The following is a 27755-nucleotide window of genomic DNA, read 5'->3' on the forward strand; positions in this document are numbered from 1 at the left end:
TAACTCAAGTTCAGACTATAAAAGCCTTTCCCCAACAGGGCTCACTGAAGCAAGTCCTGAGCTAGTCCTTACCCGTTATGTTCATTTCGTCAGCTAATTGTGGTCTCCTGTCTCCCTAGAAACTACAGTGACAGTAGCTAAATTGTGGTCTCCATTCTCCCTATATATATAACTCGACTCTAGACTATGACGGTCTTTCCCTAACAGGGCTCACTGAAGTCAGCCCTTAGCTAGTCCTTACCCGTTATGTTCAACATTTCAGCTAAATTGTGTTCTCCAGTCTCCCTATAAGTCGAGTTCAGACTATAAAAGCCTCTCCCCAACAGGGCTCACTGAAGCCTTTCATGAACTAGTATTTACCCGTTATGTTCATTACGTCAGCTAATTGTGGTCTCCTGTGTCCCTAGAAACTACAGTGGCTACGGATGTACGCCTCGAAATGCTGTTTACCACAAAGCCGTAAGGCATGTTTACCGTTTTCCCACCAGAACGGCAGCGTGAAACACAACTTTCATAAAAATTGTACAACATTAACGTAAGTATAAAGTTACCTCCCATGAAAAGGATGATCAAAAATGTGGAAACATATTGGCAAGAAGAATGCCATGGTTGACGTTGATGTCTACCAGGACGATCCGCGTGTGACCTGACCAATGCCGCTTCGTACTCAAAAGCGACCGCTTTGAGACAGATGTCCCGTGACATCTCTCGACTTGAAAAATACTACGTCAGAGCAAACGGGAGCGCTGATTGGCTTCACTTTCGTAGTGAAATTCTGTCACCGAAGTGTGAAAGACGACCATTGTTTTAGCTTTCTAATGAACACATATGAATACAGGCGGAAGGCCGCTTCACTAATCACCAAGCAGATCACGAAATATTAGCTAAATAGAACAAAACATCCGTGTTCAGCCCCCACGATTCCTTCTGCATCCACCATACACAGCTACATGTATCACGGTACCGTCAGACTAAATTGTGAAACGCTATCTTGTGTAATATTGTTTATAATAACTTACGGGTTTGTACGGATTGTACGATATGAAAAAGCAATACCATTTTTTTCAACACCATCTAGTAATTCAAGAATATAAAGCATTGGTGACTTTGGTCTAGAGTCAAGCTACCACACGCACTGTTATTTGATAACGCCAAGGTGCCAATAGCACTCTGCACTGCGGGGGGCCGCAGAAACTGCGGTTTTCCATTATACGCTTCTGAATTGGCCCTGTTCGTAATGGTATTCTTTCATGGAGAACAAACAAATTGTTTTACACAACCTGGAAGAACCAGCCTACAGGGTCAGGGGTTAACATTGTTGAAACGGATTGAACCGGTTAAGCACAACCTTTATCAGCCAGAACCAGTCAGCAAGGTCACAGGAGTTGTCTACAGTGACACGACGTTCCCTTCCCAGGATTTGACCGGGGTCTCGTAGCTGGCAACTAATTGCAAACAGGACCTCAACCTTGAGGCAGCCTCTAGTTGAACTTCAAGGGCATCAATTGGTATATATCATGCTTTGTTTTTATGTTGCACAGTGCTATGTAGCATCTAACAATTAGTCCTAATCATTGTTGGTGTGTTTTTGTTGATACACATTGGAGGCTGTAGGTGGAAGCCAAGTAATCTCCAAGCAGATCTAATGGTTGCTAGAAGACCGTAATCCAACTGGCAGAGAAAGCTTGTAAGGTTGCCATACATGAGCAAGATATAGCTATTTGGATCAATCAAAATGGACGATGTCCTCAGGTGACCTAGAACAGGTTTTAAATGCAAGAATGGCGTCAGTGACTCGTATGATGCGGTCACAGACTCGGTAAATAATTTATATACCTCTGTGACCGCAATATACGTACGAGTCATCGACCCGAGAGGTCACAAAGAGTTCAAGGACAACTGCTTATCTAGACAATAGTGGCCTGGTGAGCATATGACTTGATACGGAGCATCTTTTGATACGTTTGCGTCACTTTTCAACAGTTAACCGTTTAGCTACTTAGTCAGGGCGCTAGTTTGGTACGTAGCCTACACTTGTATTGACTCACGCGTGTTGTATGCGTCATATGCTTCCAGTGGTCTTGAGTTGGACTTTGATTATATTACAGGTGCCGCCTTAAAACCCGCTTGGGTCGTTGCAGATAAGCACGGTGTTAAGATTCAGGAAGTTTTCCAACCCCATTGAATTGTATGTATGTACGCAATTCGTCCACAAATGCAGAATATATATCTAACATATTGTTAACGCAACCTGTACCAGACAGAACCCGTCAGCAACGTCACAGGAGTTGTTAACAGTAAAGGTACAATACCCGAGATGCCCTTCCGAGGATTTGAACCGGGGTCACCCAGTTACCAACTAATTGGAACCAAGAGCTCTACTATGAGGCTGTTACCAGTTGAGCTACTCCATGGACATCTCCGTGTGAAAACCATGCTTATTATTTTTTTTTTGCTGTACAGTGCTTTGTAACATCCAACACATTGTACGTAAGCTTAGGCAAGACAGCTTTGTGAAAATGTAGCTATGCGTGATAAACAAATATATTTAGCCCTCGGCCAGATGTCAAGGATCCAATTAACTGTACGTGCGATAAACTCGCGTATTTCTTTGTGCATCTGAATTGTGACTTTGCATCAATAGAGTAAAAAGATATCCATTAATTGTCACTGGCACACTGAAAACGTATTTTGCACCAATCAAAATTGCCAAGTTTACGCATGCTTCCTTATATTTTGCTGTCGTCCTGCAGAATAAGACCTCGTTGGAAGGACATACAGGGCAGATGCAGTCCGTGGATAAACCGCCAGATGGCGGTTGGGGGTGGATGGTGGTGTTGAGCACGTTCCTCATACACGTCGTCGATGTAGGATCCTACAGATCCATGGGAGTGTTTTACGCGGAGTTCCGTGAGGTTTTCCAAGAAAGCGCGGGAAACACGTCCTTTATCAGTTCTGTCTTCGTTGGTACCATATTGATGTGCTGTGAGTATAACAAGTACTTCAAAATATCTCATTTAAACTAAAAACTTGCACATATTGAATTTTCGAATAGTTCTATGGCTTTCTATAGGGAAAACGTATTAATCATGAAGAAAATAAGACCGGAGGGCTAGTAGAAAATTGGTCGGGTCCTATCTATATTTATGTTTATTGTTGTTTGTTAATTTGGTTGTTTGTTTGAAAATGATTTGTGTGAAAAGTTGTTGAACGTTCTAACTTCATAACCCTGTAGCCTTACACATATGAACTTTTAAAACTAAAACATATCATGGCTACATTGAAAAGACAAAACAACACAAGTTTACCGTGGTGATGATAATACTTTCCGTGTGAGTCTGTCATCGACAAAGATGCTGGAAAGATAATACAAATCAATCAATCAATCAATCAATCAAATTATAGATAAATCACACACTCGGTCATTCATGACCCATGACCTCAGTGGTCGTAGGGTTGTCATGACAGCCAGCAGCAGTTATCCGTGCCCATCCTGTTCTGTCCGCGGCCTCTCTGATATGTTGTGCTGTGTTCAGGCCAGTCCATGTTTTGGTATTATCCAGTCAGGTCCTCTCTGGCCTTCCCCGTTTCTTTTTTCCGGCTACTATATCTTTTATAGATCAGTCTGTCCGTTAATGAATCAATCAATGCCTGTGCAGTGGCTGAAGCTAATTCGCATTATAGGAAATGTAACCGGACATATTTTTAAGTTATTATCAAACTTTAAATTTTGTGATCCCTTTTACTCTTGACGTTTATCTCAGCTCCCATCGCCAGTGCCCTGACCAACTTGACCAGCTGTCGTACCGTCGTCATGGCAGGGGGCGTCATTTCCGCCGTGGGACTCGGCCTCAGCTACTTCGCACAGAACGTTGTACACCTGATCATAACTATTGGACTGATAACAGGTCTGTATGTAATATCTGACGTTTGACTCCGCATTGTAAACACCACGAGAACAACCAATGTATATCTGTAAAAACCTTACGTTTGGAACCGCATCTGTAAGCAGCGACCCCTGTAGCTGCAGTGCGTTATACCCCCATTCCACTTGGGCGGCGCTCTCACCGCGCTCTCACGGCGACCTCATTTTGGCCAGAGCGCCGTGAGAGCGCCGAACTCCTGGAAAACGTGCTCAAGTGGAATCTCTACGGCGACCTTTGCGCGCTCTCAGCGCGACCAAAATGTCAAATGTCAGCAACTTTTTAAAGATTTCACAGATCACTCAACGAATTCCAGAGATAAAGAACGAATTTTTGTTACGTTTTGTGTGCTTTGTTGTCTTCTCAGTCATACCTTAACCTCTTGCATCATATTTGAATGATAAAATCAAGGGAAAAACAGATTCAATTTTAGTCGCTACACGGTCGCTAAGTGTGTGTCTTAAGTAATATATGTATGTTCAACTTGTTTTTCTGTGTTGTCTGTCATGTAAACTATTTGCAATAGATACATTTCATCATTCTACGTTATAATAGAAACGTAAATCACAGAATTTTAAAACACATTTTGAATCACTGACAATAAAACTTGGAGGGAATTTAATTTGAATGGAAGCAAGTACTTTTAGGTATTGGTCAATTCGTATTACCCACAAGCAAAACTATGATTTGACCACAAAATTCCCAGAAATTCAAGATACACCACTTAGAAATGAAATTTGTTTGAACTACAGTTAAGACCATTCAATCCTCATAGAGCGCTCGCTGCGATCCTTGAGCGCTCGCTGCGGCCCTTTGATCCCACCTCGGGCGCTCTCACGGCGCTCACGGCGCTCTCACGGCGCTCACCGCGCTCGCTTCGCGCTCTCTCGGCGCTTTCTCGGCGCTCGTTTTTTGATCGCCATCCTCGGCGCTCTCACGGCGAAGGTTTTGAGCATGTTCAAAACCATCGCCGAGGTGACGGCGCGCATGGCGCTCTCGCCGCGCTGTCGGCGCTCTCATGGCGCTCTCGCCGAGCTGTCGGCGCTCTCAATGGCGCTGTCGCCGCGCTGTTGGCGCTCTCACGGCGATCTTGCCAAAATGAGGTCGCTGTGAGAGCGCGGTGAGAGCGCCGTCCAAGTGGAATGGGGGTATGATAGATCAGTCAGAATTGCCCCGAGGAAGGTGACAGACGGTCACCGAAACTTCGGTCTTGAATGAAATGAAACTATCTAGGGGGGTCTGTTTTTTTGGCCGTCTCGATCTTTTGGATGACTGTGAATTACACTGTGGCATATACAGTTAAACACATAAACATAGCCTAACGTGGTTATGTTTGAAGGCAAAATCATATGGTTTCCTACTTCCCAATCTGCCGTCCTAAGCTAGAAAACGATAAGAAATTGCATGGAAACATCTGCTTTGAGATAACTTATGATTATTCTCACTGTACGAATATTACAAAAGCAATAGATTTTGTGAGCGGTCAAACGTTTTAGGTAGCATTTGCTACCTTTCGTTTGTGCTCAATGTTTCATAAGTTGTAATAAATTGGTATAGCAACCGGTTGTGCAATACTAATCTGTTTATATTTACATATCGGTTTGTTGAATAATCGTTGTGATTTTGTTTCTTGCAGGGTTTGGGGTCTCCCTGACGTACTCTCCAAGCCTTGCAATGGTCGGAAAATACTTCCACAAGCGGCACGCCACAGCCAACGGGATCGCGATAAGTGGAACCGGAGTCAGTATGTTTATCCTCTCGCCGCTCTTCCAGTTTCTCATTGACGAATTTGGGTGGAAGGGCGCACTCCTGATTTTCGCCGCCATCGCACTAAACGGCTGCGTCTGTGGTGCCTTGCTGAGACCCCTACATCTTAAAGACGCTGGCAAAGCCGAAAAAGCCGAAAATGAAGACGCAGAGAACGAAGATTCGTCCAAGACGTGCAAAGCCATCGTTCCATTCTGTCAAAAAGTTTTGAAGATGTTTGACATGACTTTATTGAAAAGCCCACCCTTCCTTGTTTACAGCTTGTCCCTTTTCGGATTAACGTTGGGCAATTCGATTATTTTTGTGCACCTGGTAGCCCACGCCCAAGGTCTAGGGGTGGAGAAAACGCAAGCCGCGTTCCTCCCGTCCATTCTCGGCATCATCGAAGCTGTCGCACGACCAATAAGCGGCTGGCTGTCAGACAGACTACCAGTCAGAAAACTATACTTCTACATGGTGGGTTGTGTTGGTTTGGGTATATGCAATATCGCCATACCACACGCGCAGACCTACGCGGCCCTCGTGGCGTGCATGGTGTTCTATGGGATCTCGTCCGGTATCTTCTACCCGTTGATCGCAGTCCTTGTGAGGAAATACAGCGGCGTTTCCAGGATTTCCGGTGGGCTTGGGTGGGCGTTCGTCTTTCAAGGCGCAGCATATCTCCTTGGACAACCCATTGCAGGTAATTATCGCCCGAAGTAACTAAAATTGGAGCTGAATCTGAAACAGAATCATCTTCAAATAGCTAAGCCTGACAATAAGTTCATGATTCTTAGTATGCATGTGCATCGGTAAAATGAATTCTGGGTAACATGCCAAGGGTTAAGTCCCCTAACTTGTAGCATTGATTAACATATAACAATGCATGTCCATGAGTCCTTTATTCATTGTCTCAGGGACTTATCTTTACCGTTGACATATTACCAAGAATGCTTTTCGCTACACATGCGCACTAAGCATCATGAACCTCCTTATTTTCGCACAATCTCCACCTACAGGCTGGCTGTATGACGCAACCGGAAACTACGACATGTCCTTCTATGTAGCTGCGACCTTCGTCTTCGTCTCCGTCGTCATGCTCCTCCCCCTAGTCCCGAAGAAAGGGAAAAACTGGACGTTGGATACTGACAAGCCTGTCCCTGACGTCCCATGTGACGTGTGTGACGGGGTGGTGGGACTTCAAGTTAGACAGCTACCTGTCGATATGGATACAGTTACTCATGAAGGCCAAAATAACTCAGCTTTCCAACATGAGATTTGAACTATTAACCTATGTATAACAGACACTCTGAAATCAACCTTGTAGCCTATGGTGTATATGTAGATGTTAACTATTTCATTTTTTAGGCATGGCATTTTCCAACCTGTAGGGTATACCTCGAGTCGAGTGAATCTCTTTTCACGGTGCTTAAAATATAACAAATGGACGCGTCTTTTTCAACATGTCACTTATTCGTATCAGTGAGCAGGTATACGTTGTGATCCGATTTTGACAAGCTTTTTTTTCCGTCTTATTTTACTTATTTTGTTTTGTCACGGAATCAGTATCTGCTTGGTATAAAACATTTGTCCTTTGTCATACCATTCCAATAAGGACATGTTTCCTTGCCTGCACATCATACATTTCCCGCTGCGTGGCGCTTTCAGCTATATGATTTATACAAACGTCGTGTCTAGGGGTGGGTACCGGTACAAACAATTCAGGTCCGGTCCAGGTCCAGGTCCAGAGGGTCAGGTCCAGGTCCGGACCTGTACCTGTACCTGGTTATAGTAGTGTCGCAGTACATCATATTTTGGAGAGCGAGACACACGCAAAACTCTCCAAACGTCATGTCTGGAACGATATAATTTCTTAGGTTTGCACTTTGTCTCAAAATTATAATTATACTCTTCTCGCCGTCTGTTTACTAATCCTTTAAGTGTTTCTAGGTATGATTCACAGCTAACGTCTTCGAAAATGAAGTTAAATCTGCTGTTTTGTATTTTCTTAGACCAGTTATGTGGCCGCCTGGTACTATGAATTTTCTAATCGGTCCATAGGCCGGTCCACTGATTTTTTACGGACCGTTTTTTTTGGACCGGTCCATTAAGAAATACCGGTTTTGTACCGGTACACGGTACCGGTACCCACCCCTAGTCGTGTCGTATACAGTGTCAGCTTAGACGTGTTTGTTTCTCGATTCATTTATCTGTCGAGTTTCAAAAATATACTTGTCGAAACTCCTATACCTGACACATCACTACCGATGTTGTCTAATTTCATATGAATAAAATATGGGTATATGTATGTACTATCATTGACAAATGACATATGCTCATAATATCGCATTCGTAGGAATTTCACTTTCTTGCATGAAGCTTGAAAAAAACGCAAAACACCATAATCATGTCTTTATAACCAGACCCCCATTTCCAGTTAGCATTGATTGCTAAAAATAGTTCCATACACGTATATTATAGGGTTAGCTATTCACCTTGAGGTGTATACAGTGGAACATCAATGTTATTAACATATAGCCATTATCAAATATCGAACTGACATACGAGTGAGACAAGTTCTGCATAACATGTGACTAAGTTACGAAGGATTCGTCAAGTCATAGATCAAGTTAGAAGTAACGGGCCCAGCTCTAGTACACATGGCCACCAAATTGTAAGTAACGATTAATAATGACTGGTGGTTACGGCAACATACAGCCTTCTCATTGATCAAAGTGAACGTATATGATGATTATAGTTATACATGAAACTCCTTGTAGCCTATACACCATACACCTGTATACTAGTCTATATTCTGGCTAAGTATCATATGACACTACTACCACAAAATTATTATTCACGGGGTCGCATAATAAGACTAAAAGACAGCCATCATAGGACACGAACATCGTCTAATTAATGCTGCATAGTTCAAATTGTAAAATGACATCAATTCAGCCTATAGGTAGATATACTGAAACATGTGTTGAAATATCAACGCAAATATAAAAAACTGTCTGGGTACACTATAACATTAGAACATCAAGTTTGGAGTATAGTTTGGAAATATAAGATTGTAATCAGCCAATATAGACCACACATTTTCCAATATGTATCACTGCCGAGTTATATTGCCTTATGTTCGAATGTTTGCGAATATGTTCGAATACAACTACAGTGAACGCTATAGTAGCTATCATATTACACTTTTACGTGACTTTGAGGACTATTGGAAATGGACTCTTGGTACATCAATCTATTCAACCAATACAAAATGTTAACGAAATTGCGTGCACTATGAAAAATAAAGAGAGCAGTTTTGGGTTCCAATCAACGGAAAAAAATCATACTTATAGTAATTATCAGATATTTTGTTGCACCCCAAAACGACATAACAACTTAAAAATCCCGCATGTTCTCGCAAATTCATCTTAAAGTTTGATAATTAAAGAACTATCGAAGACATTTTCTTCACTGTTTTAAACTATCTATCTCTAGATCATATACTCGAAAGCACATCCTCGAAGTCTTGTTCTTCGTCCTCGTCGCGTCTGCCCGCCTCGTAGTGGACCAAAAGGGCGGCGGCGATGCAGGCGGTGAAGGCCAGCATGCTGGAGCACACCGTCACGGAGATGACGCTTCCCACGGCGGCCACGATGGAGCCCATACTTGCGCCGATGATGATCTGAGACAGCTGGTTTTGCGAGGACACCAGCGCGCAGTCGATCCCCATGCCGCGGCGCTCTGACCCGTCAACACCGCTCAGGGCGTACTGTGAGGAAAGAAAAAAATACTGATAATATAATTAAGTTCGCGTGGTTTTTATTTCGCGTTAAGACGAAACTGGAGTATTCGCGTTTGTCTTAAGTTTGCGGCAGCGCTATAGTCACATATTGCTACAGTATTGAACAAAAATGTTCGCGGTGGTTCTAAATTTATGGTGAAACAGTTGCTGCAAAAACCGCGAACAAAGAATCACCGCGAACATGTCTGTATCAAAGTTGACCCGTAATTTCCAACAAACACAATAATTGGACTAACCCATATTTTCGACAGATCGATTGCAGTTTTGGTCAAGGTATGAGCAATCCATTGCTCCTGTGGCATCACGTTTATACAGATATGACACGTGGATCAAGTTGCAAAAAATTTATGGCGCCCCCTGTCTCTGTGTTGAACATATATAGTTCAACGTTGATACATAATAGTTCCGGAGGCATGGCTACTAACCACTGAACTACGCACGCTAGTGTCGTGTACCAGACACCGTGTACTTACCGTTTGACTAGTGTGGTATCGGGAGATGAGTTTGTACGGGATGTTGTTGAGGGTGCCATACATGATCCCCATGACCGGACACAGGAGGATGATCTCCCATCGCGCCTCCGTTAGCTGAGCGATGATAGCCATACTGCCGATCCCTGCTCCGAACACCAGGTAGCCGAAGATGTACATGGTCCTGTATGACAGGTGGCGAACAATCCGTCCGAAACACACTGTAACAATGGAATACAAACCAGTCAAGGATTCACCAAGTCAGCTTCTGATGGAGTTTACAAATGAAGCTGCACACTTCAAGGTTTTTACATAGAATTTGACCCAAAGTTCAGCATAAAACCTCCATCTCACTGAAGCTCCAGTATATTGGCGATCTCTCTGCGTCGTAAAAACCCAAAGCGTCAAATGATTCGCTTTTTTATCGATGAAATATGAGTGCATGGTCAAATCACACTGCTATAGCGAGGTTGCTAACGTGCCGCAGCTTCAGTGAGATAGGGGCTTAAAACTGATTTACAGAAAAATTGAATCTATTCTACTACTTGCTTCTTAATATCCATAACTTCTTACAGGACGAGACGAGTCCATATGATACGACGTCTATATTATGATAGATATGAAGAATATGAATAGGCTATACAAGCAGTTTCCTTTCAGTCCCTTCATATTTGATAATGTATCGTAAAGTATTTTTCCAATTAACAAAGGCTGATGAAGCAAGAAAGCTATAACCAAAGAGGTAAGAAATAAAGACTGTCTGTTGTCAGTTAAAAAGATGAGGGTGAAACTTTCAGATTCATCATTATGATGAAAGAAGTGGAAGATTCACCAAACCTTACATTCAGCACAAGGAAGGTTTCAGAAACACCAGGTGATTCAGAAAGAGCCGGAGGGATACTTTTTCCCCGTAGTCACCTGTAGCTTAGCTGGTATGTCACAGGTACCCTGAAGTTGTCATCCAGAATCCATGTTAGGTATGAATTGAACAACAACAAACGCACACAAACGTATAAAACACACGTGTATGATGTTCGTATGTACCTATGTGGGTGTGTGTCTGTGTCTGTTTGTGTATTTGTGTATGTGTATGTGTGTGTGTATGTGTGTGTATGTGTGTGTGTGTGTGTGTGTATGTGTGTATATGTGTTTATGTGTGTGTGTGTGTGTATGTGTGTATATGTGTTTATGTGTGTGTGTGTGTGTGTGTATGTGTGTGTGTGTGTGTGTGTGTGTGTGTGTGTGTGTGTGTGTGTGTGTGTGTGTTAGAAAGTATGCCTCAGCGCACGCGTATGTATGCGGTTCATTGTTTGGTGTATCTGAGATTAAAACCTACACACAGGTACAGAAACACTCTCAACCACACACACACACATACATATACACACACACGCGCGCGCACGCATATACATATGTACTCTCATACATATCTGAACCATGGGACTACATCGAAGAGCATACCCCCAAAAATTTAAAGGATTCTATTTTATCTGTGTGAAGAAGAAATTAGAGAGTCCAGCTAAGTGCTTACTTGAGTAGAGAGCACATGAGGCAGCGTTGATGGCCAGTCCCCAGCAGCCGACCATCACGCCTCGGTCGTACAGGATCCTGTCAGGACTGCCCGCAGGTGCGCTCGGGTTCCCCTTGTACAAGCCCCGGCCCATGAAGTCCGTGAAAAACAACATGGCGGAAAGGAAGCTAGCCCAGCCGAGGAAGTTTGATACGCACAAGCAGGCCAGTTCTTTTGGCATCCGAAGGATGGATGTGAAGTAGGCGGTGATGGACATCCGTTGGGCCAGCTCCGTAGTACCCGAGTCTTCTGCCGTTTCACTGTTGCTTTCATCCGATTGCGAGATGCTGCCGTAACCGTCATCAGATCGGTCGCCTCCTCCGAGAACGGTCGTGACCACCAGCACTTTTTGCAGGCCATCGTCACAGGAAATGACGTCAGGAAGTACATCCGGGTCATCGCTCATGAACATGACGCCATGTTTTGGATCCAGTGCGATGACGGTTTGTGGGTCCTGATGCACCGCCGGCTCTTGCCTTCCGGGCTGCCCGTCACCATCTTCGAAAATGGTCGTTTTCAGCTCGTCTAGCGGCACCTCCCGTATGCTGCAGAGGTTCAGGAGGAGGCACAGGAAGAAAATGGAGCACGAAATGCCGAAGATCAGGTGATTTTCAGAGCTTGGAGGAATACCAAGGGCAACCCAGTCGATTGCACCGGTCGCGTAGCCAAGAAAGCCACCTAAACCTGTCAGAAAACAAAATATTATGTTTGACATCCTTTTCGTCAGAGTAACAAGTAAGAATTTTTTGCTGCTTGACCCTACCTTTCAAGATAAAAGTTGGACGTACAACAACAGTAATGATGATAAAGATGACGCGTTTTCGTTTGTTTTCTTCATCGTATTACCATGTTTTGAAATGAAAACGTTTCATACATGCGCAGCTCGGCCAAGTTTTCCTTTTCAATTCTAATGGAAACCCTTCAGAGGTGACGACACAGTCGTGTGGTCAGCTACGCCTACGGTACCACTTGGAAAGGGGGCCCCGCTGTGTAGTTGATGGGCTGTTTTTTTGCACTTTTGGGGATGACCCCTAGGTGGCCTAATGTGACACTCTGGTGCTGCGGGGCTATTTAGGGATCCGGCCGGGGAACTCGAATCATTTTAGCCCGGACTTAAAATCAACGCGGGAGCAGCGCCGGTAACAAAAAGACTCCGTGAGCTAATCGTGCGAATACCGGGAGGTCTCTCTTTTTTTTTTTTTTCGGTACTGCTCAGCCCGCCTTTCGGCGGATTATTAGCAGCTGCGCCAAATGTTAGTAACAGGTGCAAACAGAGGGTAGAAAGGGGGGTAGACAAGGACATGTGCAAAAAACGGGACAAGTGAAACTTTTAGTGTTGTTAGTAATTATATATTTACATATATACAAGGACGGGGGGCAGCTCAATGCAGCGAAGCCCGTCCCAGCTCGGCTTTGAACTGGGAGAGGGACTCCGCCTCCGCCACACTAGGCTCAAGTTCATTCCACTCCTTGATAGTACGAGGGAAGAACGAGAGCCTGTAGTAGTTGGTCTTACACGCGATGGTCTGCAGCTTGAAAGCATGATTAGTGCGGCGGGAGCATCGAGCTGCTGGGACGAGACTAGAGGTGTGGGGGGGTATCACCGGCAGTCCACCAAGACAAATCCCTGGCTTCTAGGCCCGAACTGGACAACGGGCACCGGTGCAAAATATGAAACCGTAGCATTAGAATAGTTTACTCTCAACCTGGAGGTACTGAGTTTAAATCCCTGACAAGTCACGACCGATCAATAGAGATAGCCGTCCTTCCCACTATGTAAGCGGATAAGATAAATCTGCCCTGATAAGGACAAAAGAAAAACAAAGGAAGACATATATATTTTGATTTGAAGTTCGTAGAGCAATCACTAGATTAAATGCGGAATTCGGAAGATACCATAAAATTCCCCGCGACCAGAGGTTTTGTCCATTCTGTCCAAATGAAATTGAAGATGAACAACACTCTATCCTAGATTGTCCACGATATCATGAACGCTCAAAGCTGTTCAACATTCTTTCCGCATGTTAAACAGAATTTAGTACATTCCAGTGTATAGATAAATACAAATAAAAGCTAGAAGGTGACAACCGTTACTGTGTACAAATAGGTAAATATATCAAAGAATGTGTAGATCTTAGAACTAGTAGTGTAAGTGATACGTTAAACTTGACTTGTTGAAGTATTCATATACTTGTACTTAGGTTAATCATTTAATATACCATTGTTTGTTGTTTGCGTGTATAGTTGTAGAAGACCTTACGAAAGTCGCTGTACTTTTGTCGTGTCAATAAAGATTTACATATACCTGAAAGTGCACCCTGCATGTCCAGACCCCTCCTCCGATCCTTCTCTACACAGTTGTCCAGCAGGTAAGCCTTGATCGGACTCTCGATAGAGTCTGCGGCGAAGTCGAACAAGATGGCGCCAAACATACTGACGGCCAACGTTGCAGTGCGCATGTTGTCCAGGTCGGCTCTTCTGCGGCTATTGCTTGAGCCTCCTGCAATAACTATGGAAGGGGAGTAGCTTTAGCTTGTTTTAATCGAAACTTTAAGAAGAAGAAATCGAAGCTCTCACAACTCCATGAAATATCTAGTTTTTTTTAGTGAATTTCTTGCTTCATTCCTTATTTTGTCTTCACGTAGGTAACATAATGTAAGAATACGTAGTCTTTTCAGCCTGACAGGGAACTATAATAGTAGTCAAAATTATAATTTAAAAAAGGTTGACGCCTCCTGGGCGTCAGCAAAAATAATTATAAAGCGACTTACGGTTAACGAGGGCATCGCCGTTCAGGAATAAGGCGAAGCCCATGATAATGGCGAGACCGAGGGCCAAGATGAAGGGACGGCGGCGTCCCCATCGGCAGCGGCAGTGGTCGCTCACCGAGCCGATCAGAGGGACGAAGATGAACCCAAAGACCGGCGGGATCAGCCAAACGACGCTGCAACAACAATGGTTTAATTTGGAGACCTCATCCTACTCCAGGAAATAGTTTCAATATGCAAATTACGTCCAAATCTATATAATCTATGGCTCGGTATGTACGTATTCAATTGACTTCCACAAGTATTGAATCCTATTATCTAGCGCTTAGATGATGCCATTTTACTATTAATCATGCACATGAGGTACATTTGCATAATTGGTATCCGCTAATGTTCCAACTGAGCACATGTACAAAGAACCCAACGAATTGCATCGACAAAAAAAATCTTTAAGCTTTGTGTGTTTTGTTGTCTTATGGGTCATACTAAACTTGTATGTTTCGAATGGTTTTCTTATTATAAAGTCAAGGGTAACACAAATCCAGTTCAGGACGCCACCAGCGTGCCGCGGGTCCAGTGAGAGGGGGCATTTATGTTCGATCAGTTTTTTTTTTTCAATAGCTCAGTTCCTTGTTTCAATTGTATAGCAGAAACATGAATTGTTTAAAATGGTCCTGACCTGTACAACTCCCTGGGCATACCGATGGTCATGAGGACGGGCAGCACGAGGGCGGCTTCCAGAGCGTAGCAGAACTCCCGGCCGAGCAGGATCGAGCCGTTCATCACCAGCTGCCTCCAGGAGCGCCTCGGCACGGCGGGCCCGGCGGCGGGGCACACGGCGGATTCCCTCCGCAGCAGCGGCGCCTGCTCTTCGGTCTCCATCACTGCTGAGGTCTAAAAATGAAAAGATAAATGGTACATCATGACTGTGTTCTTTGTGCTACGCACAGAGGGTATGTAATGCACAGAGGCTGTTTTATGCGGATGCTGTTTTACGCAGAGGCTATGCAACACAGATTCAGAGGCTGTGCTACACAGACACTGAACAACGCTCAGACAATCTATTCAGGCCTTCCTCAAATGTGCTATTCATCTATATACATACATACATACATACATACAAACATACATACCTACACAATACATATATATACATACATATACATATAAACATATACACAAACGCTGCCCAAAAAGTGACCTACTTGAAATTGGCAACGGTAATCATTTAGACATTGAAAGTATAAATACTGTGACAGGCATTCGTTTCTCTTGATTTTGCCGTTGCAAAATCATACTGCCGGTAATATTTTCAGCGCTAAGCTCACCGGGTGGTTTGTGTACAAGATGAAATTGTCCTTCTAGGCCATCGTAAGCCAGCTTCACAATTGTAAGCCAGGATCGATTTAAAGATGGTTAATTAGCGTTAACCAGTCTAAACAAAATGATACTCTCCAAGCAGATGTTAGGCCCAGGCTTGTATTGGATATCCTTTGAATCGTTTTGCTGGCAAAGGTTTAAAAAAAATTCACAAAATCGTACGGCCGACACAGAACGCCTAAAAAGTCGTCCAAAACACGCTGGGCCTAAACCTCTTCTTGGAGAGTAAAATGCACTCAATGCCCAGGCTAGCGAGCTATAGAAAAGATATTTAGCCAATGGGTGTGCCAATAATCACCCTTTTGTTAATCTGTAATGGCCTGGAAACATCAAGCTTTAGAAAGAGGATAGGGCGGTAGTAAGTAAAATTTCTGGATGACATTAGCGAAGGCACCGATTTTCACCGATGTCCAAAATAAAAGATGTTAACCTCCGGCTCCGGTGATGACCAACATATTGATCATGGTAAGATATACTAATATCTCATAAACGTAAATGAGTTTCCTCGCTACAGGTTTATATGCATTTACGCTTCCATATGGTCGTTGTTCTTGAATATTATAAATTTTGCAATAGCAATAAAGTCATTTGCTATCAGTGGTTAAAATCAGGTAGGGAGGGTTAAGTCTGCAACAGCATAAATGTCGGCCCAAGCTGCAATGCACGCACATTCGCACATGCCTTCATGCCATTTTGCGTAGCGCCCTCCATGCGAGGTGAGTGTTGCCGCGCTCTGTATGAATTTTACTTCAATTTTACGTTAACTGAACAAAAATTAGGTCGTCATATAGCAGGACATATCATCAGGTAAGAAGTGGCTACACTGACTTTTTCCCCACTGTTATTTATGTACGTAGAGAGGTGTTTTCGTTTATCCAAACGTCACAAATTATGTTTCCGGGCTATAGTCCTACATTTGTACCCATAACCGCAGGCACAAGCTTTGAACCATGTCGTTGTTTGAAAATTAAAAAAAAAAAATATTCGATTTCCGTCGAAAATGACTGACGATGAATCGAGACGTCTCATTGAAGTTTTCTTGAATTTCTATTTAAGGATGCTAACTTGCCAATTATTCTATATGTTGTAACGTCTCCAAAGTGTTGCGTTTTGCTGTGGTCAGACAATATTCTAAAACCAATGAGACAAGGCGTTTCAACTAGCCCCACAAAAGTCCAAACCTCATGTTGATTGGTTTAAGACTGTGGAAAATTCCAAGCACTCTCCATGTCCGTGTGTGCTGCGCTTTGCCTACAATTTTATGCCAATTTTACGTCAACTGAACCCAACTTAGGTCGTCTTATAGCACAACACATTATCAGGTAAGCAGTGGATAACCTGGCGTTCTTCCAACTGTGGTTTATGTACATAAAGAGGTGTTTTTGTATATCGAAACGTCAAAATTTGTATGTACAGTATGTACTACTAGGGCCGACGATCACCGCATGCACGCGCTTTAAAGCAGTGTCATTTTGGTGAGAAATAATCAAATCTCCGTCTTTCGTCGGAAACTGGAAACAACTGCAGATACTTAAAGACGTCACCCTTGACTTTTGTATGAATTTTTGAAAAAAAAATTAACTGGAGAAATGTTAAATTTGTGGTAACTGCAAAAATCCATTGCGTTTTGCTGTGATCAGGCTTTAACCTACTTAACTGTAGGTCTGGCGTTCTAAATTGACTTAAATTATGAACAATAACTACAAGTACATTCTACTTCGACAATGTAGACAACCAGAGCAAACAACTGATCACATTGCAAAAAATTTTATCAGGAAATTCTTAGGCCTTCTCAGTAATTAGACGATGGTAATCGGAAATTTTATTTCATTTTGATGTTTGCGTCTTTATATTTTTGGGTGGGGAGGGGGGCAGGTGCCACTGTCCATTCATTATGTTATTGCATGGTTGATGAAATGTTTGAAACTTGCTGAAATGTCTTAGCCGTCTACGTTATGTTTCAGGGCAGAACTGCAAGAATTGTATACTTCAGACGGAAATAATCTAATTTCATCACCGTGAAACATTGGTACCAATAGCCCCACATTTATGCATGCATGCATATGATGACATTTGTTAACTTGGACATAAAGAAGATGTTATCTAAAATTATGTTGTCAGTCTACCAGTATATTCATTCTTTATTTCTTCAAAGCCGAACGTTTCATAATCGCTGTTCCAATGTCTAATTAACATCTCATATACTTATGATTAGTTCTAAAGAATGTTTCTACATTCTGGTACATTTAATTTTTCAGGAGAAATGCCAAGGCGTAAGACATTGACTAAGACGTTCAGTGCGTGGGAGGCTAGCAGGAAAGCAAGAAGCCGGCTGATGAGCAGGAATTAGAGGTTGCAGGGCAGGAGCTGGTTGATGGGCAGGAATCAGAAGAAAAAGGGGGGTCGAATTGCAACTTGCAGGTCAGTTGAACCTTCTAATTAAATGATACCTCAATATTGAGTAAAAGAATGTGCCTTTGGAGGCACCAATCAGCCCCATTACAATCGCAGGGGATCGGAATTTTTTTTTTATAGAGCTGCGCGTTACCTTATTTGTGGCCCACAAGAATATTATGTATCCTGATTTGTAAGGGTTCCCTTGGAAATCAGTTACTCAGTTAATCAAAGATTTGTACATGAATAAATGAAAAACTTTGGCAGCGAATGTTTGAATATATGGCAACGTTGTCTGAAGATGTTTACAGGCCTTGGTTCGCGTTCAAGAAAGACTGCACTAAATGATAACGATGCTGAGGACACAGCCGTTTTCAGGAGAAGACAGACAAGGAGTATGTCTCTTTGCCACAGAGAAAGCTGCAGCGGCCTTACGGGTACAGGTTGCCTGCAACATGAGAACGACAACACTGCATGAAACGATGATAAGGACCAGCAAAAAGGCCAAACAGGACCGAAAAAAGGAAATGTACAAACAGGAAGAAAGGCATGCACATGCCCAACGGGAAAGAAAGAAGAAACCAAAAAGCACATGTAAACAGCACGCAAAGAAGTAACAAGACAAAGCAAAGAAGTATTATCAGACTAATGGACAGCACGCCGGGAATAAGTAAGACCAAGCAATAGAGTGGTTTCATTCTGATGAACAACATGCCAGGGAAATGCGAGGCCACAAATGACTTAGATCAAAATCAGAGAAAATTGAAGAAAGAAGGGAAACAGATGGAAGATTCAGAATGTACAAGATGTTAAGAATGTCATTGAAATTTTTTTAGATGGAATGCGAAAGGGAACTAGAATATGCTTGCACTGTATGTCAGTATAAGGCTTTTGTTCTGCAACCAAGTTGCAATATGTCACAAATCAAAGCATTTTCAGGCTACATTTATACCAGCAGCCTACATGCGTGTTCCAAAGCAGAATCATCCAGGGGCCAAGAGTGGATATGTCACTGTTGTCACAAACATTTGATAGCAAAAAATCTATTCCCTGCCAGTCCCAGAGTGATAAGATTATTATAATAAGCTCTTCAACCTATACCACTTGTTATTTTACACCAGCAAACACCAAAATTATGGCCTTCAATGGATGAATGTATATATATCAAAACAAGTATACCCGTGCCTTACACGTGTACACAAAACTGCCCCATTGTCTTTCAGCTTAACAATGCCAGGTTATTTCCACAGTAGTATAGGCAGACAGCCATTAATTCTGCAATGAAATGTTAGATTGACAGCTAGAAATCAGGACATATAGTTAAGTTTAAGCGGCACATTGTGGTCCACAATTTTCGTCTTGTCTTCCCCCTTCCTGCACTATTTCTATGTCAATGATTTTGTTTTTAGGATGATTGGCTGAGACCTCCACTTATGCAAGAAAACGCTCATTAAGCCTAAGTGCACTGATCTTTCCCACTGAGACGGACAAAAACCGTGTCATACGTGCACGCGATCCTTTCAGACAATTAAAGTTTGCTTACATGAGTGCAGTTCTGTTCTGTCCTCCTTGCCATTAAATATGTCTGACAAAAATCCGATCCTTTTTTTCACAGAAAAGTCTATATACTATGTTAAGCTAGTCATTTAGGTAACTTGAGCTATTTCCTTGCACACAGATAGAGAGAGAGAGAGAGAGAGAGAGAGAGAGAATAAGAGATAAAGAGAGAGAGTGAGAGATTGAGAGAGTGAGAGAAAGAATTCGGCCTCAGTTCAGTTCAAGGACATTATATAAGGGCGGAATCAAGGTCAAATAGCGACACCTTACATAAGGCGTTTGTAGCCCAGATAGAGGGACACCTTTTTACAATGTATTTTCTGTTTACTGATTCATTGTACCACACAGCACCACCAAGCTGTAGAGTGATGGGCAGGGAGTAGCACACATGCCCATTTAAGACCCAGAAGTCAAAACACAGAGGAGCGACCATCGACTAAAAATAAAGTACCCCTCCAGCTATCGTGCCGGAGCCCTAAAAATTTTAAGATTGTGCACGTTATAATTAAAAAAAGACGTCCTTATACTTGATTAGCTCAATGATAAACACGTCGGCGAGTAATAGCTTGCAACTTGACAAACTGTAAGAAGGGTTTTGACCATGAAGAGCTTATGTAAGGTTGCTTATGCAAGGTTACAATGGCCGTTACCCAATCAGTGACTCAAACGGACTCACAGACATGTCTCATAACCTCATGATCAACCAGACCTTCATACGGGAGTACGGATCGTACAAATCGGCAAAACATTCAATAATAGGCCATGAAAGTCAGTCCACGGGAAGGCTAGCATACGTCTTTAGATAAAAACCTACGGTGGCAAAACTATCCTTGAAATTATTATTCTTATACATTTTGTAGCTGGCGTAGTCAGTCAGGTAGAGACTGCGTGTGAGACAGTATGCATAGGCTACACAATGCCTCTTAATCAATATCTGTACCTTCTTCCTAATTTTTCGAATGCAATGTTATAGCACATCAGTGGGTAAAATCTTGAAACTTGACAAAATTCAGACAAAGGATTGTCACTTGCGTAAGATTACAATGGCTGACCCAATCAGTGACCCAAGGACTTCCAGACGTGCATCACGCTAGTGAGACAATGTGTTCATGGACTCAACTATCCGTTTATCGAGATGTCACTGATTGTTGCATTCCACGATGGTCTAAACACTAGCTGTTTGTTCACAGAGCCCATCGTTTAGTACTCCACCTACCCGTTGGGCCACGGAGCCCACGCGGCAGTGGATAAAAATGATATAAAAAATTACCCAAGTTTAATACTCGATTCGATGGTTACAATATAAAACAAAAATAAGCAGTTGCAAGAATTATCGGCTTTAGAAATGTGTAGAAGGTAGGAAATGACAATGAAAATTTCCTGCGTCCCTGGAAGCCTAAAGAGTCACCTCCGGTCGATAAACTTTGACCTTAAAGCATGGTAATTTTCTTAGAAATATATATCAAACATCGGTTGAAGCCTTTATTAATACGATGTATGTCCGTGAAGAAGGACTGGACCGAATATTTTTGATGTCTTTGCAATTTTAACTGATTTGGACAATTTTGTTGATAGGCTAGGGTAGGAGCGACAGAAAGACACTAAAACTATCGTCAGGGCCATTTCTGATACTCTGCAAGCCATAGAATCTACAAAGACATTGTCAATTGTTTTCAGGAGGGATCCCGTCCTATATCAAACGAAAAAAGAAGTGGGCAGCTTCCTTTAAGCTGAGAAAGAAGAGCCTTGAAGTTGTGCTTCTCCTTCTTGAATGAGCAATATGTAAAGTTGCTTATGCAAGGTTTCAATGGCCGTTACCCAATCAATGAATCAAGCGGACTTACAGACATGTTTCATAACCTCAACCAGACCATCATACGGGGGTACGGATAGTACATATCGGCAAAACATTCAATAATAGGCCATGAAAGTCAGTCCACGGGAAAGATAACATACGTCTTTAGATAAAAACCTACGGTGTCCAAACTATCCTTGAAATTAATTTTCTTATACATATTGTAGCTTGCGTAGTCACTGAGGTAGAGACTACGTGTTTCGCGCTTGTGAGACAGTGTGCATAGGCTACTGCCTCTTAATCAATACCTGTACCTTCTTCGTAATTTTTCGAGAGCAATGATATAGCACTTCAGGGGGTAAAATCTTGAAACTTGACAAAATTCAGACCAAGGATTTTCGCTTGCGTAAGATTGCAATACCTGACCCAATCAGTGACCCTGATCGAATCAAATCGAAATGTCACTGATTGTTGCATTCCTCGATCCAACAGTACTCGGCACGCATACATTGTACCATCTAAATATACATAACCGTCCTGAAGGGTCTACATTGAAACGTTCACATGACGTCCGAAGCAATTAACATGTGACACTTGTTATTTTGCTCCAAGACCTTCGATTGATCACTGCATCTACAAAAAGTATACACTGAGAGTCAAAGGAGACATCGCGTCATCATGAACAATAAAGCTTTTTTTGATATTCACCAAAACTCAAACCACTTTGATTATTACTCTGAAAGCGACACTTTTCTGAAAATCAGTAAGCAAGAAGCGAGAATAACATTGGAGCCCGAAGAAAGTGCCTCAAGCTCACCACGCTCTTGCTCGGGGCTCACGGCACGCGCTACTGTGCAAATAATGATAAGTCAGTTTCAAGGTTATACGTATGTTTTATAACATGTTACCTTTGTTGCACAAAGCGTTATAAGTGAAAATCCTTTTATCACTTGAAATAAATTTTTGATGGACTTTTATAATTTTGCACTGTATTTTGATTCATTGACTGCACTACGATTTCTGATTATTTGAAATCACCACCATCAAATTACAATCCGTCCATTTCTCCAGCTACTGATCTGTTTAAGAGTGTCGTTAAACCTATTTTACTGCATTGTAGTGATGTTGAGGATTGTAGATGTTCTAATATTTTAATTTGGATATTGCTTGATCCCAATGAAAATTCGATCTCTGCATTGTACATTTATTCCAGTACGGAAGTTGATAGACTTGTCCTTAGGAAATAAATCACACCCCTCGTCTACATGTACTCGCCCTGCTCTTGTGCCATTCAAGAAATAAACTATAAACTGAACTTGATATACCAGTCAGACAGTGTATCGCAAATCTTACTCAACGTTACGCCATAAGGGGTGAACTAGGAGACTTCCTATTGATGGTTGACAGTCAGACACAGTTGATAAGATACTCTAGCTTAGATTGAATAATTTACTTACCGACAGGATTATTAAGATAGCAAACATACGACACTTCATCAGTCGAAGAAGAACATAACTGGCCTAGTCACGTTCAGGACATACTATGTAGACATGTTTGGCCTAGCCCCGCAGTCAATGCCAACCGTTTTGGAATACATTTAAAGAACGTCTGAAACTCACATTTCTCCCTGGCTAGAGGGAACAACTTAGAGATATCATTATACTCCACACATATTATAGAAAACCAAAAATTCCTTTGGTAAGCATTATAACTCGTTTTTAGAAAGGATAACCAAACACCGCACATTGTCTAGAAATTGAAAAGGATCAACACCACAACACATTAGGCACACAGAGACTGCGTCCTACATGTAATACATGAAATATTGAAATATTGAAGATCAATTTCATTTTTTATGGCCTGTCCCACTTAAGGTAAAGAGAGAGATGCATCTGTTACAAAGTATTTCTAATAAGACAAACTTCACCCTGTCTGGTACACAGAACGATTTTTCCCATGTATACTTGTCATGTTCAACTCCTATACTGCCTTTGGTCAATTTCATTATACTTCATTCTAAAAGCGAAGGAAAAAAATATTCATACATGGCGTTATTGTAATTCATATACTGCTGTCGATAGTATTTTCTACTTATAATTGTAGGATAGATTAGCCTTGCAGTATTGTTGATTTGTTGCCATATATTGTACCATGTACGATATCATTGTAGAGCAGCAAAGTTCATTCTAACTTTAACATCTGGGCTTACAACGCGAATGCGTCGCACGTCTGTGAGAGTGCAAATGAAAACAATGAGAACAATTAGCGACGATGCCGTCATGAGCTGCTGCCGCAGTGCACGTGCCGGAACCCAGTGAGTTGGCGACTAGTTGCATATGACTGTCGCCAACTTGTTTTACACAGTTGCCAAGTTGTTTCCGCGCGGTTTCCGATGAACGCAATTTTTTTGAAAGATTAAAAAAACGCAATCGGCGAATGGACGCGAACAAGTTCCCAACTAGTTACAAACTAGTAGCGAACTATTTTCTAATATTGGCTCCCTATTTGTTTTTGCATAAATATGAACATCATTTAATCAATGGGCTTCATTTGCAAATGCGTCGCGCGTCAGTGTCAGTGCTTGGGGAAACTTGTTGATAACATGGAAAGTCTTTGCCACTCTTAGTCACCAAGTAGTCTCCACCCAGTAAGACAGGGGCTCGACCTAGTTGTGTGCGCGCGTCAGCACTACGGGCGATCCGAGTCTACACTGAGTCTAGTATTTCTTCGAACTACAAGGGCCTAAACAAGACACAAATTAAGTATTTATTTCGGAGTAAAATGTTGCGACGATGGTGATACTAAAGAAGAAACGGAGCTTTGGAATGTACCTTATTTCGTGATAGGGAGACCGATGGTTTAAGTCGATGCTGCGGATAGGCTAGGGTAGGAGCGTGGGTTAGAAAGACACTAAAACTGTCGTCAGAGCTGTGTGGGCGATTTCTGATACTCTGAAAGCCATAGAATCTACAAAGACATTGTCAATTTTTTTTCAGGAGGGATCCCGTCGTATTTCAAACGAAAAAAGATGTGGGCAGGTTCCTTTAAGCAGAGAAAGAAGAGCCCTGAAGTTGTGCTTCTCTTTCCTGAATGAGCTTATGTAAGGTTGCTTATGCAATTAACAATGGCCTTTACCCAATAAGTGAATCAAGCTGACTAACAGACATGTTTCATAACCTCAACCAGACCATCATACGAGGGTACGCATCGTACAAATCGGCAAAACATTCAATAATAGGCCATGAAACTTAGTACATGGGAAGGCTAAAATACGTCTTTAAATAAAAACCTACGGTGGCCACACTATCCTTGAAATTACTAGTCTTATACATTTTGTAGCTGGCGTAGTCAATCAGGTAGAGACTACGTGTTTCGAGCTTGTGGGACAGTGTGCATAGGCTAGACACTGCCTCTTAATCAATATCTGTACCTTCTTCCTAATTTTTCGAGAGCAATGATATAGCACATCAGTGGGTAAAATCTTGAAACTTGAGACAAAATTCAGGCAAAGGATTTTCACTTGCGTAAGATTGCAATAGCTGACCCAATCAGTTACCCAAGGAGACTTCCAGACCTGTATTGCTTTAGTGATACATTGTACAATGTGTTCCTGGACTTAACTCTATAATAAGTATGTGACTGACATGCACGGTCTGGTAAAAACATACAAATCGGGCTAACAATACATGTAATTTTTCAATGGTGCACTATACAGCAACTACCAAGAATAAAGGTCGATCTGATCGGAGAAGAAGTTATGTAACATAACTATGATGGTTCTATGAGTGACATACACGGTCATGCAAAAACTTACAAATCGGGCTGACAATACATGTATTTTGGCAATGGCGCACTATACAGCAACTATCAAGAATGAGGGTCGATCTGATCGACGTATAGAATTCTTAGAACGCATTCCAGCAATGCAGACATCTATCTCTCAAGTACAGAACCGTAAACATGCTATTTAACCTACTCTCCAAGCAGAGGATGGGTTCCGGCATGTGGGTTGGCTGGACAAAAAAAAAAAAATGACAAAGTAGAAAGCCCGACAAAAACGCCTAAAAACACGTCAAAACCCTGCTGGAACCCATCCTCTGCTTGGAGAGTAATTTAACCGGAGGAAAGCCACACGTACCTTTTCATATGTGAAGGAGATGGTTGTATCTGCAGGGTGCAGGGATAGCAGCCCCCTATTTTACAGTCGTAATATATGACTATATTTTTAGCCAAGAGTTAGGTTGCGCCGGTAGCGTATACTTACGGGTTTGACGCTTCAATCTCCCTCTCTCTCTCTCTCTCTCTCTCTCTCTCTCTCTCTCTCTCTCTCTCTCTCTCTCTCTCTCTCTCTCTCTGCAATTGAGAAAAACGATATATGAATATGTTTTAGAGTTTAGGATAAAGCCAACAAATAATTGAAAACTTGTGTATCTCTTTTCGACATGCCCTTTTTGTAATGCCACCCCGCGGAGGTCAACTAACCTTATCTGTCCTAGCTGAAGGTCAATCGTTGTGTTATACAAGATAATTGGTTAAACCTCTGACACTGCAAGAAAGCGCTCACGTAGTCTAGAAGCCATTCAAGACTGACAAGCAGCCAGTTGTCTTCACACGCTACCCTCGAGAATTATTAAGATTTCTAGACACAGTGGTTCGATGATACAAGATTTCCAATGCATGCAAAAGTACGGACTCTTCTAACACTCTTAGCTTTAACTAAGAATGTGATTATATTTCAACAGTAGTACAGGCACTAGCCATGAAGTTTGCAATGGAATGTTATATTGATAGATAGAAATCAAGACATTTAGTTAAGTTTAAGTGCCACATTGTTGTCCATAAGTATCGTCTGGCCTTGCATTTCCCTGCACTAGTTTTTACGTGTGTAATTTTGTTATTAAGGATAATTGTCGGGGACCTTTAGTCATGCAAGAATGAGATAACAATTCAAAGAAATAGCTTAAGTAACCTTAATGAATAGCCCAAATAAATTGGTATATAGCCTTTTCTGCGAAAAAGAGGGTCGGCTTTTTTCAGATATATTCAATTGCCAAGGGGACACACTAGTATGGTAGTAACGTAAGAAAACTTTAATTATCTAAAAGGACTGCGTATTGATAAGACCCCATTGTTTTTGTCAGTCTTAGTGGAAAAGATCAGTGCACTTAGACATAGCAACTATGTCTAAGTGCACTGATCTTTTCCACCAAGACTGGAAAAGATCAGTGCACTTAGACGAAGTAACTGTGTCGAATTGCACTGATCTTTTCCACTAAGACTGGCAAAAAAGAAGTTGTCTTTTGTTCTTTACTACGTGTTTGTGCGAGTGTGTGTCTGAGAGAGATGGGGGGGGTCATGTGTCATCGTGCTTATTAGGCCATTAACTGCTACAAATAATAGTGGCATCGCGTGGCCGTGTACTTAGGTAAGGTAGCCAGATTTGAAAAGTTCTTAGTTCAAAATCTAACATATCTCTGATTTTTGATTATGAAAATTACCAAAAAAATACAATTATCACGAATTTCTGTCAGGGGAGATTGACTGCGTGGCTTTTGTCATGGATGTTATTGTGGATGAGACACGTTTGCTACCCCGAACACGTGCGCCTAATACCAACTCCTACTATCCCCTAAAAAAACAGTGACCACCTGACTAGTCTGTGCTACTCACGTTCAGGACATACAGGATATAGCACATCAGTGGGTAAAATCTTGAAACTTGACAAAATTCAGACAAAGAATTTTCACTTGCGTAAGATTGCAATGGCTGACCCAATCAGTGACCCAAGGAGGACTCCCATACGTGCATCACTCTAGTGAGACAATGTGTTCATAGACTTAGCTCTATCTGTTAATCGAAATGTGACTGATTGTTGTATTCCTCCAACAGTACTCGGCACGCATACCATTTAAATATACATAAGCATCCTGAGGGGTCCATATTTAAACGTTCACAGGACGTCCAAAGCAGTTAACACTTGTTATTTTGCTCCGGCAAACAGCAATAGGAAGACCTACTGTCTGAAACGTCTGACTGTTTCAAAATCTTATCCAGTTGCTTGAGTAATTATTTTTGGCGTATCTTATTAGTACCTGGATGTCTAACCTTCATCAACGTAATAGGAAGACCTGCATCTACAAATAAGTATACATTGAGAGCCAAGGGAGACAACTCGTCATCATGAACAATATAGCCTTTTTTGATATTCACGAAAGCTCAAACCACTGCGATTATTATTCTGAAAGCAACACTCTTCTGAAAATGAGTAAGCAAGAAGCGAGAATTACATTAGAGCCCTAACGAAGTGCTGCAAGCTCGCCGCGCGCTTGCTGGGAGCTCACCGCACG

At 42.1% G+C, this 27755-nt stretch overlaps 3 protein-coding genes across 3 annotated transcripts in view; 1 reads left to right on the top strand and 2 right to left on the bottom strand.

The window, feature by feature from the left end:
• LOC136431512 (GFP-like fluorescent chromoprotein dsFP483) overlaps positions 1–27755 on the bottom strand; it is a 235697-nt gene that overhangs the window by 178632 nt on the left and 29310 nt on the right. The window lies entirely within an intron of this gene.
• Positions 2759–7358, top strand: LOC136431509 (monocarboxylate transporter 13-like). The gene is made up of 4 exons (XM_066422905.1): positions 2759–2985; positions 3765–3908; positions 5560–6372; positions 6689–7358. The coding sequence occupies exons 1-4, from the start codon at positions 2787–2789 to the stop codon at positions 6949–6951; spliced, it is 1419 nt and encodes a 472-aa protein (XP_066279002.1). The 5' UTR covers positions 2759–2786; the 3' UTR covers positions 6952–7358.
• LOC136429116 (membrane-associated transporter protein-like) lies at positions 9169–15164 on the bottom strand. The gene is made up of 6 exons (XM_066418996.1): positions 14962–15164; positions 14286–14458; positions 13820–14023; positions 11476–12198; positions 9948–10165; positions 9169–9441 (listed from the first exon to the last, which is right to left on the bottom strand). The coding sequence occupies exons 1-6, from the start codon at positions 15162–15164 to the stop codon at positions 9169–9171; spliced, it is 1794 nt and encodes a 597-aa protein (XP_066275093.1).

This window comes from Branchiostoma lanceolatum, chromosome 3 (assembly GCF_035083965.1).
Source record: "Branchiostoma lanceolatum isolate klBraLanc5 chromosome 3, klBraLanc5.hap2, whole genome shotgun sequence".
NCBI classification, from domain to species: domain Eukaryota; kingdom Metazoa; phylum Chordata; class Leptocardii; order Amphioxiformes; family Branchiostomatidae; genus Branchiostoma; species Branchiostoma lanceolatum.